The 11,809-nt window shown below is 37.3% G+C and overlaps 2 protein-coding genes across 3 annotated transcripts; one reads left to right on the plus strand and one right to left on the minus strand.

The window, feature by feature from the left end:
- Positions 1 to 305: 305 nt before the first annotated feature.
- Positions 306 to 2,307, plus strand: LOC129720917 (tumor susceptibility gene 101 protein). Its single transcript, XM_055672824.1, has 6 exons — positions 306 to 528; positions 607 to 691; positions 765 to 1,109; positions 1,171 to 1,358; positions 1,417 to 1,760; positions 1,826 to 2,307. The coding sequence occupies exons 1-6, from the start codon at positions 490 to 492 to the stop codon at positions 2,010 to 2,012; spliced, it is 1,188 nt and encodes a 395-aa protein (XP_055528799.1). The 5' UTR covers positions 306 to 489; the 3' UTR covers positions 2,013 to 2,307.
- A 355-nt stretch (positions 2,308 to 2,662) lies between these two features.
- LOC129720920 (transmembrane protein 258) lies at positions 2,663 to 3,377 on the minus strand. Of its 2 annotated transcripts, none has more exons than XM_055672828.1 (2): positions 3,221 to 3,377; positions 2,663 to 3,161 (listed from the first exon to the last, which is right to left on the minus strand). In XM_055672828.1, the coding sequence occupies exon 2, from the start codon at positions 3,130 to 3,132 to the stop codon at positions 2,890 to 2,892; it is 243 nt and encodes an 80-aa protein (XP_055528803.1). In that variant the 5' UTR covers positions 3,133 to 3,161; positions 3,221 to 3,377; the 3' UTR covers positions 2,663 to 2,889. The 2 variants fall into 2 exon arrangements, with proteins under 2 accessions (XP_055528803.1, XP_055528804.1); XM_055672829.1 differs by having other exon boundaries at positions 2,663 to 3,144; positions 3,221 to 3,373.
- Between the last annotated feature and the right edge of the window lie 8,432 nt (positions 3,378 to 11,809).

Consider the following 11,809-nt stretch of genomic DNA (forward strand, 5'->3'; position numbering starts at 1 on the left):
ACACTCTTTGTCTAATGGTCAAATACTTGACCTTCTGACATAATGGTCAAATTTATTTGACATCATGGTTGTTGTTTGCCCGTGTTTGCCCCATGTTAAAATTGGAGAGTGACAAACAATTATATTTGACCAAGTTTTTATCTGTCAAAAAGTGACAAATATTTGACGCTCGGCCAAAGAGTGTACTACAGGCTTTAGGTTGGAACTTTTTTTGAATTACGTTTATATTGCATGCCTACCCCTCAGAGTCGTAAATCGTCATCCGATCATATTTGGAAGATGCCAACACTGTACCAGATGTCAAAATTGCATTCAATAATTTTTGGTCTTTGTGTGAGAGTTCAGAGAGCTATCGTTATTGCTTTTTAAATTACTAATTTTCCGTCGAATTTCATTGAGAGATCAATTGCGTGTAATACGCATAAGTATTCATTTATAATTCTCATCATATTACTATCAGAAACAGTGTTAAAGTAGTACTCTAATAGAATGTCAAAAATGGAAGACATCGGCCGGATGCTAATAAATGTAAGTATTTTGAAAATAAATTATTTCCATCTAGTTGCCTAATGGATTTAAATTGCGTGTGTATCCATAAATACAAAGTACACAGACCCTGTTGCCACTAAGAAGGACGTTGCTGATTGTTTAAAGCAGTACAAAGCTTTAGCTTATCGCAACGATGAATATGGTGAGTCACAATATTTTTGTTCGCTTTCATTTCTATTCTAATCTGCTTCAATAAACATTACTATGACCTGCAGTTTTTAATGATGGAACAGCCAAACAACTGCTCAATTTGCAAGGAACCATTCCGGTGCGATATAAAGGAAACACCTATCATATCCCGGTTTGTATCTGGTTGCTGGACACACATCCGCGCTATGCGCCTATCTGCTACGTCAAGCCCACCTCAGATATGCACATAAAAGTTTCGATGTATGTTGACCACAATGGAAAAATCTACCTGCCTTACCTGCACGACTGGAATGCTTCGCATTCGGACCTTCTAGGCTTGATTCAAGTAATGATTGTAACTTTTGGCGAATTTCCACCTGTCTATTCTAAACCGAAACAAACCAAGGAGCAGGCGACACCTTATCCTACCCGTAAGTATTTTTCGTCATTTTTGAAACCTTTAGGCTTACGATACATGTTCCGACATTCTAGAATCATTCATGCCACAGCCACCAACAAGCAATCAAAATCAGTTCTGTCCGTATCCGGCGCAGTCGCAATTTCCACCGTATCCTGTAGGCGGTCCGGGAGGATATGCTGGTTATAATCAGGCTGGTGGCAGTTATCCACCATACATACCGCCTGGAATGCCAACAGCAGGAGGTTATAATGCCGGTTATGTACGTACCCTTGGAGTTAATCTTCTCGCTCGAAATCCTAACAATTTTCTTTCCTCAGAATCCAACGCCTCAAGGAACGGGAACCATTACAGAGGAACACATCAAAGCATCGCTTGTCAGCGCCGTAGAAGATAAGCTGAAACGTCGTATACAGGAGAAAGTGAACCAGTGTCAAGCAGAGATTCAAACGCTGAAACGCACCCAACAAGAATTAAATGAAGGTCAGTCAAAAATCAACGACATTATCGGGAAACTGGAACGCGACGAACAAGAGCTTATCAAAAGCATTGCGGTACTCAAAGACAAAGAAGGGGAACTTGAGCGAGCTCTCGAAAGTTTAGAGAAAGTTGACGGAATCGATGTGGATGAGGCTGTAACCACAACGGCCCCACTGTATAAACAGTAAGGATTGATTTTCGTTATCAGCTTAACTGTACTGTTCTAGTTATGGTTTAATAACTTTTCAGGTTGCTAAACGCGTATGCCGAGGAAGCTGCCATCGAAGATGCCATCTATTTTATGGGCGAAGCCTTGCGCGGTGGTGTGATTGATCTGGAAGTTTTTCTCAAAAACGTACGACAGTTGTCCCGAAAACAGTTCATGCTGCGAGCACTGATGCAAAAGTGCCGACAGAAAGCCGGTCTCTCCGCCTAATGTGTAACTGGTGCCTGTCCAATAACCGCGAAGCGCTTGATGTTTCACAATTTAGTTAGATGAAAGTAAGGGTTGTATATAAACAGATCAATGCAGGTAGCAGTGAGATTTTGAGGACAAGAACAATTAGTATTTTTCGTTTTTTTCATCAACCGATAGCTAAGAATGTATCTGCATGAGAATTATAATCGTTCACTGATGCTTACTATTTTAAACATGGCAAAATAACTGTACGTTATCGTCTCGTAGAATCGAATACTTGATTGGCGAAACATAGAGCAGAGATCACATCAAATGTTGTTTGATATTTTTAAATTGGGGCGCACGTTGATCGTTGATTGATAGATGGAAAGCAACTCACAAGTAATTCTCCTAAAACCAATGTCGTTAACATTTCCTCAGAGATTGTTATCTTCATTGTGCCATAATTAACAAATGTTATTATTGGCTCGCTTCTCTATCCATACGTGCTTTGACGCGAACCAAAATTATTTTGATTCTGCTATTAGCTAAATTAGTTTTGAAAACTACCAGGCTAATCGAAAATTAAGAAAAATAGCAAGGTGAACAGAAAAGCAGAGCAACGAGCACTTTTGTCTTAACGAACCTATGAAGTTCTCAGTTTTCTATCTTTTATTAAATTTTCCCGATTGGTGTACACAATTATTTTATTAACCTATTTGTAATCTTATCAGAGCAAGCCAATTTCTACAGACCGCACCCATAGCGGCGGAAATGCAGTTTCAAAGAATGAAATGCTTTTAATTGGCAGGGCGGTGAAACCGCTAGAATGTTACCACACACAGATAGCTTGGTGAAGTTTAAGGTGAGAACTGAAAACGATTCCCAGTAAACAGTCGGGAACCAGTTTATACTTTTATACGTATATTCCAACGGAGAGCAGCAGAAACAGTACTCCGAATCCGAGAAAAATCGAAGCAAATAACGAGATAAGCAACTCCTTAAAAATGACGCTCTCCTTGCCACCGGCCTTAGGCCTGGACACCTCGAACACGAAGAACCACGCCGTGAAGAAAGTGCCTATCAACAGCAGTACACTGGCCAGGTGTGGAAACACAGCTGGATTGACTGGGGAAATGTAGCGAACCATCAAATCCATTGCGAAGTTTTGCTGTGTATTGAACAAATCTGCGTTGAAAACACGGTGAATATCGATAACTCGGAATAAAATCAGCAATGTTACATACCTTTAGTAACTGTATCTAGTAAAATTTCTATTATTTTATAGAAAAAAACCGAAAAACAAAATTTTCCGGTCCAAGCGAACGAAAACACACCACACAACGTACACAAATTACGTGGCGATGACAAATACGATAAACGCCGAATATTTGACAGACGGACAGAATCAGAGCTGCCAGATTTTTAATAAAAAAATCTGGAACACAAATTTGAGCACGCTCCATAATTTTTGTTCTAAGCTGTTCAAGATCTACTCAGCCTTACACAGTTCGAGGTTCGAGGACCAATTCTTTTACAATAGCGCCGAACTAAATTTTATTTTGTTTTCAAAAGCAATTTTCGCTTTCAAGATATTTCCCGATCTGCTGCTCTACTGTTTTTTGATAAAATTTGTAAATCGAATATAAGCATGGAATTCGTTCGAAAAATAAATTCGTGACTTTCACTGAGACAGCTGTTTTAATAATTCCCAACAAATAATTTTGTTTATTAACAGGTATTTGAGCTGCTCTTAAGCCAATTTATGAACTAAAACTCAAAAGCTGTTTTACAACAAAATTTTTTGTTTGAATTAAGTGCTCCACCAATTCACGACCTATTTAGCAACCGAAAAAGTACGTTTTTAACATGGATTTTCAATTCACCGATAGCTGTACATTATCTTCCAGCTGGTCTCGAGACACGATGCTGGCCTAACAAGCCAGTCGTCGTAGGTTCGAGTCTCGACTCGGAAGAGACTGTTTGTGTCAGTAGGATCGTAGCGATAGCCCCGTAATTGTCTTCAATAGTTGGCTGCGAAGTCTGTGTATAACAAGCAGAAGGTCGAGTTCCGAATCGAAATGTAGCACCAAGGCTTTGCTTTAATAGCTGTACCCTGTACATTATGCTTTGAAAAGCGTTTTCGTTAAAACCTAAAAGAAGACCAGCCAAGTTTGACGTAGAATTAAACCTAACGACTACCTTCTGGGATAGGAGTGCAAATTAAAGTATCGAAAACATCAAGACTATCTCGAAAATCGTACAATTTCGAATCATAATAACTCAGTCAGTTCTCAGCCCTTTATTCTTGCCGCAATCAATTGGAAATCATCAAGTTAGGCGTCCTCCAAAATGAGCAATTGTCGTTTGTTATGCCCATTGTTGTATTATTGAATAATTTAAAGCCTTTGACTACAGATTTCGACCAATTAGAACTGGAAAAATAAGCTGAATACTGAGGCTTATTACGGATGTCACCTCACGGTGAGAACGAAGTGAAAAAATTTCACGGTGAAAAAAGACGCGTGCAAATCAAAAGGAAATCACTTTCACCGTACCTATTACGGTTGTCATCTCACCGTGAAGTGACTCCCGTTATACTCCCCACGATTTAATATGGGTATTTTCGAATCCGGGATGATATCTAGAGGCCGGAAATCCACCACAGATGTCATTTTGAAGTTTAAAATTGTGACAAATAGCCTAAACTGGCCGATATGTATACAGCCGGAATCCGTTGGTTGGATCACAGCTCCCACCAATCGTGTTCGTTAGTTGGGTGAACTGCCAACTGGGCAAATTTTTACAGGGGAGCACCGATTGTTTGTTTTCCTTCTGCTTTGAAAAGATTTCCCTATTTTATTTAAGATGATTAAGCGCAAGCATACCATTCTGCCTTGTGCCTAAAAGATGGAGGCTCGTGATGCTGGATATTTTCGGTGAAGGTGCTGAAGAAAATATAGAACAAACAACCGAACAATAAATCACTAAGATGTACTCAAGATGTTGTACATTTACAACAGGTACTTTTTCTAATCATACGATTCATTATGCCAAAATGATCTGCATGATGTGACCAAACTAGAAGCACTGAGGACCAAACTTATCAATGCTGAATGAGAGAAGCGTAATATCTAAACATGTTCTTAAACTTCTTAAATATTATTTAATTTCAACATTTATTCTCTTTTCAAGCCCCTTGAATGCATTTGAATGACGTTAAATTTTGACATTAGTGTGCTTTTTGGTTGGGTGACGGCTCGACTAGTGAACACCCAACTAACGAACCCCTAACTAACGAACACCCAACGAATGAATCATCACTGTATTACCAAAATCAGTATGATGCCCAGAAACCGGAAAATGACTCTACATGCTATTTCAAAGTTTAAGGTGGTTGCTTCTGGTTTCTGTAAAACAGATAAAACAACACATAATGAAGAAATTCCCTGTGTTGTTGGATGATGGGATGATGTCTAAAGGCCTTAATCGACTAAAGGCCTTAATATTTTAAAAGAAAACATTGGTTGTTCTGAACTCAGTTTCGAATATACTTTCAATCCGGGACCAAATTTTTATTGCTGAAAACCAGCAAAATTTCGCTGATTTCCGGTGTGCTGTGTTTCCAGCAATCCGTACAGCAAAATGAAGTTTGCTGGTTATTCAGCAATGTTCAAGTTCATAAAAGTGACAGATCGTTTGCTGTATTTTCAGTAAAACAAAATACTATTTACTGGTTGGTCAACAATGAAATTTTGCTGTACAATCAGCAAAACTGGTTAACCAGTTTGTGCAAGGGAACTTATTCACCCACCGGATCATAGCCGAATCACTGTTGAACTAGAGTTATGTATAATAATATCGCACGCTAGCCTGTGGGACTAATAGCGGTCTCGATCAACTAGATTAGTTGAGAGAATTCGTTATCGATATTGTTTTTGGCACATATTGCATGTATTGGATAAGTACAATGATACACCAAGTCCCAGTGCTGAGTCGAGAAAATTTCCAACTTGAAAAGATCATCGACCTGATCCAGAACCGAACCCGATATCACAACCGTGTGGGAGAGCTAACTGATCGACATCGCTAACGACAGAGCCAGGGGGACCACAACTCAACACAACAACTAGTGTTATATGCTCATATAAAATTTTGAGCTCATCTGGCCCAACAGTAAGTTAGCTATGGTTCCATATTTGCATTTGTGTTTGTATTCATTGAATTATATCATCTAACCTTTTTGGTCTTAATAAAATTCAGGGAGGGTGGGGAAAAGCCCATTTGAGAAATTCCTTGCGAAACACCTAAATGCGCGTAAAAACTCCACCATCTTTTGATCGAGTATTTACATGCTTTAAATTAAGTCTAACTTCGCTCTGGATTAATGTCTCCAGCTTGGAAGGGTTTGTGTTTTGGTACGAAAAAGAAAGATGTTTATACAACTTCCAGTGATTTGTGTCTCTATAAAACACAGAAAATGTTCCGAAATTCGCAAAAAACTAATCCGTGCACTTACCAGCTTTGAAAAGAAACGAGTATCTTGTAATTTTCACTATTAAAGCCACAAAGAAACAACTATTTTTGTTTTCAAAACAGATGTGTTTGGAAATTCAAGCGATTGTTTATGTAGCAGAGCTCTCAGAAGATTTCAGAATGCCAAACCCAAGTAACAATTATTGTTGCCTAAACATTTATTCGATCACTTTTACTAGGCTACAGTTGAACAATAACCGAAATGGAAAATGAAAAACTTCTGTTCAATGGTTGTTCAGTTAAATTTGGAGAAATTATCCGACACACAGTTGTTTAGGAGCAGCGAAGAGGATTTTGAACAACAGTAGAATATTGTATTCAACACTTGTTAAGCCAGCGTTGAACAGATGCACCGGTAAACCTTTATTAGGCTACTGTTCTGTATGTGTACGAACTGTCGAATTGAATATTTATTATTCATCTGTTAAACCATTGCTCGACTGTTGAAACGCTCTAGTTAAACGCTTGTTTAAAAATAGTGTTTGCAAACGTTTGTTTAGCACATTGGAACATACATATGCAGCTGACACGCTGAATAACTGTATGGAAAAAACGTTTAACCGACATTAATTCAACTATTTAGTACAAACGAAATGCAAAAATAAAGTTTGATTTTTTTATTATAATTATTGTTATTAGCTTTATTAGTTTTTTTATCTTGTGGAAATACTATGGGTAGATTTTTAATTGATATTGGAAGATAAAACACACACACATACATACCACCCTTTTCAAAAGCATCTTATTTGGTTGGGTTCCTCTGATGAGATTCGAACTTACGATCCATTGCTTGGTAGTAATCGGTGAATGCATGTGAGCTAATCTTTAATATGACGTGTGCTGTGTTTAAAGTCAATATGCTTCTAAACGTTCTGGTCAAATAAATGTTGAACAAGCATTCCATAACTGCTGGAATAAAAGCTTCTTGCACGCACCTCTAAACAAAGCGTACCGGTTGATTTGACATAACAATGGTTTGCAAGAAGCAACTGTGGCATGCAAGAGGCTTTTATATCAGTAGTTATACGATGCCTGTTCAACATTTATTAGATCAGAATGTTTAGAAGCATATTAACTTTAAACACAGCAAACGTCATATTACAATTAGCTCACATGAATTGGGTCCTAAAGTTTGAAACGGTTTTCTGATTTTTATATATCAGCTGAAAGAGTGCAATTTTCTCAACAAAACGTGATTTTTTAAAAATGTTTATCGTTTTCATTCGATTTTTAAATGAAAAATTAAAAACTGCTCGAAATGCCTTAAATGACAGCTCTCTCATATACCATACATGGGCGAAACGTCAACTTAGACCTTTCGAGCAGTTTTTTCACTCTTCATTTAAAAATCGAAGGAAAACGATAAACATTTTTTAAAAATCACGTTTTGCTCAGAAAACGCGGCTTTTTCAAATGATATATAAAAGCTGGTATAGCTTCAGGACCCAATTAATCGATGACTGCCAAGCAACGTATCGCAAGTTCGAATCTCAACGCAACCCAAAAAAGGGTGGTTGTTGCCTTTTAATATAAATTTAAAAAACCTAAATTAATCCACCTAGCGGTCAGACCCAGCCTTTCTCATTCTATTTTTTATTTGTACAAATAGATTTACATGAACGCTTCAATCCAATAAATGTATATTCACTCTTAAGGTTCTAAAATATTGATGTTGTAATCTATACATATAAAAATGCAGTCAAGTCTGTCTGTCTGTCTGATCCATATAGGCCCGAAAACTACCGAACCGATCGACGTGAAAATTTGTATGTAGGGGTTTTTGGTGCCGATAAAGGTTCCTATGATAGTTTGAGACCCCTCCCTCTTCTGGAAGGAAGGGGTCCCATACAAATGAAACATAAATTTCTGCACAACTCAAGAACAAACCAAGCAAATGAAACCGAATTTGGCATGTGGATGTTTTAAGGGGTAACTAATATGTCCATAATAGTTGGATGAAACACGAATTTGTGCACATCTCGAGAACTAATCAACCAAATAGAACAAAGTTTGGCAGGTAAATGTTTTGAGTGGTAACAAATATGTACATAATGGTTTGAAACCCAACTCCCTCTTCTATAAGGGAGGGATCCCATGAAAATGAAACACAAATTTCGCACAGCTCAAGAACCAATCAAGAAAATACAACCAAATTTGGTATGTGAATGTTTTCAGAGGTAACAAATATGTCCATAATGGTTTGACGCCCCTCCCTCTTCTGGAAGTACATGTTTCTTCACAAATTTCTGCACATCTCGCGAACTGATCAACTAAATGGAACCATATTGGCAGGTGAATGTTTTTAGTGGTAACAAATATGTTCCATAATCGACCTCAGACAACATTTTGGATTGTTGGATGGCAACTTCCGGTTTCTGAAAAACAGCCGAAAATGGCCGATTTCCATCCAATATAATAATATCTGGATCTAGAATAATACACAGGAGCTAAAATCGACCACAGATAGCATTTTAAATTCTAAGATGGTGACTTCCGGTTTCTGAAAACATCAGAAAATGACCAAATACCACCCAATATGAGTTTTTCTTTAACCAGTATGCCGTTCAAAATCCAGAAATTGTCTCCAAATGCCATTATGAACTCCAAAATTGCGACTTCCGGTGTCGGAAAAACAGCGGCAAATGACCAAATACCACCCAATATGGGTATTTCCGGAACCGTAATGATGCACTGGAGCCACAAATCGACTTCAGACAACATTTTGAATTGTAAGATGGCAACTTCCGGTTTCTGGAAAACAGTCTGAAATGGACGATTCCCATTAAATATTAGTATTTCTGGAACCAGAAAGATGGACAGAAGCTAAAAATTGATCACAGACACAATCTTGAATTTTAAGATGGTGACTTCCGGTGTCTGGCAAACAGCCGGAAATGACCAAATACCATTCAATATGAATGTTTTCGGAACCAGAATTACGCCCAGATGACAGAAATTGATTTCACAGGTAATTTTAAAGTCCAAAATGACACTATTTTGAATTTGAAGACGACCACTTTTAGCTTCTGGAAAACAACTAAAAATACCTCCCAATATGGGTATTTCCGGTGTCAGATTGATGCAGAAAGTCTGCTGATAATGACAGAATACCACCCAATATGAATATATTCAGAATTAAGGCGATGTACAGAAGCCAAAAGACGAGGATGTTGTCATTTGTTGTTATTTGACTTTGATCATATCCTATGGCCGATTCGTCGTGCATTTGCAGACTTCAAACAAACCGCAAGGAATCAATGAACTTGGAACGTTCAAATAGTACGACACCACATTTAAATTATGTTGAGGCCACATATATAGATCAAAGCAGGTATAGTTTTAAATAGTCTTTGAATTTCTCTTCTTCCCATAACTTCTGAGCCACATATCAAATTGTTATGAAGTTTGTAATTTGTAAGTTTTAGAGATCACTCGTTCGTATGACACTAGTTATGTTCAAATAAGTCATGTAATTTTTGAGATAAAAGACTTTCGTTGTTTTATTAACAATTTAATACATAACGGTTGCTTAAGTTCGATTATAATCAAATGAAATGGGAACGTGTAGGGCAGCCAAACTTTGAAACCACGTGTTCAATCATAATTTATCAGTTAACACTTAACTAGCCCGCTCATCTGATAATAATAATAAAATCGGTTGTGTAGTTTCTGGAATAATGAAGTTTCGTGATTTTCACATTTCGACACATTACAGACAAAGTTACAGTTCGATTATAGTTAAACTCAATAGGGTCTTCTGAGGCAGCTAGACCTCTCATTTGACACTAATTTAGTGAAAATCGGTTCAGCCATCTCTGAGAAAAGTGAGTGAGTCCAAGTAGTCTTCGGAATATGTTCCTTTGCATAGCTGGATTTCACATTTTTAAACATAACAGGCAAAGTAATAATCCGATTGCAAAACAAATCAATAAAGTCATATGGGGCAATCAGACCTTCCATTTGACACTGATTTTATGAAAAGCGGTACAACCATCTCTGAGAAACATGAGTGAGATTAAACAGTCTTCAGAAAACGTTTCTTTTCATAACTTTTGAACCACAAGTTCAATCTTTATGAAATTCAAAACTTAAGGGTTTTCTAGGTAGCCCGTTCTTTTGAGACCAATTTTGTTCAAATCAGTTGTGTATTTTCTGAGATATTGATGTTTCATGATTTTCACATTTTTAAACATAACCTCTAAACCAAAAGTCCGATTACAATCGGTCGAGTCGAGTGATATATGCCATTCGGCCCTTTGGAGCACTTTTATACTTTCGGTTTTGCAAGTGATTGCTATACCTTTCTAGGAGAAAGGCAAAAAATCGATCTTTATTTTTATATTTTATTTGTGATAGAAGAGCTGACTTAATGTCGATTAAACTTTTTTTCACGCTGCTACAGCACACTGTGTACCTTTAAAGCGCTTCAATGCAGCACATGTTTATTAGTGTTGCTGGTAATCACTTGTAAACTTGTAAATACTTGTAAACTTGTAAATCACTTGCAATTTTTGTTAAACTAGAGTTCCATCATTGGATAAATGCGTCAACAAAAAATGCTGCAACGTTTGTACAACAAATAATTCAACGAGTTGTTTATTCAGCGCCGGCTGCTCCTACACTGCTTTCATTCCACATTTGCTTTTATAAAGGCTTCCAAATTGTTACTTGGGAACATTGTGAAATGTTTTAGTGTATTTTTAGTAAACATTTTTCCTGCAAAAATCGGTCTTTCAAAATTAATGCTGGGGCAATTTTATTCCGTACGTAAAAAGGTCTATAGCGAGGGAATGCCTTTTCCTATCCTTCGCTGTACATTTGACAAAGTAAAACATCGAAGGTACGAAAACGTCAAACCTGATACCTGAAAACTTCAATATCGGTCTGATTGTTTTCATTATTTTGCTGTTTCGGTTGGGGCTTAGCCCTTGCGCTTCTTAAGTAGACACCGTGGACCTGGTTATTATCCAAAAAAGTGATAAAACTCTATAAAAAACTCTTTATAACTTATATATGAGCTTTACGTTCGAAAATAAAGGAGCGACAAGATTTTTGTATCTCTAGCAAACACAAGCAAGAAAACAGAAAAGAGCAAAAACATCAGATTTGACGTTTCTATGTTGTACTCGATGTTATAACCCATAGCACATACCCTCGGTCTATAGTCCCTAATAACTTCGCTGTTTTTCTACCAATATTCTGGCAACACACTACACGTTACACAAGAACTCGAAGAAACTGAACAAAATTTAGTGAACGCACCCCATACAGACGATGAAATTTTAATAAAAGAATTTTGA

The sequence above is a fragment of the Wyeomyia smithii genome, chromosome 2, assembly GCF_029784165.1.
Source record: "Wyeomyia smithii strain HCP4-BCI-WySm-NY-G18 chromosome 2, ASM2978416v1, whole genome shotgun sequence".
NCBI classification, from domain to species: Eukaryota; Metazoa; Arthropoda; class Insecta; order Diptera; family Culicidae; genus Wyeomyia; species Wyeomyia smithii.

Bases quoted from the DNA above. Each gene is read 5' to 3' on its own strand.
- LOC129720917 (XM_055672824.1), top strand. From the start codon at position 490: ATGTCAAAAATGGAAGACATCGGCCGGATGCTAATAAAT. The intron at 692-764 runs GTGAGTCACAAT...TATGACCTGCAG, and splicing joins TTATCGCAACGATGAATATG to TTTTTAATGATGGAACAGCC. The intron at 1,359-1,416 runs GTACGTACCCTT...TTCTTTCCTCAG, and splicing joins GAGGTTATAATGCCGGTTAT to AATCCAACGCCTCAAGGAAC.
- LOC129720920 (XM_055672828.1), bottom strand. From the start codon at position 3,132: ATGGATTTGATGGTTCGCTACATTTCCCCAGTCAATCCAGCTGTGTTT.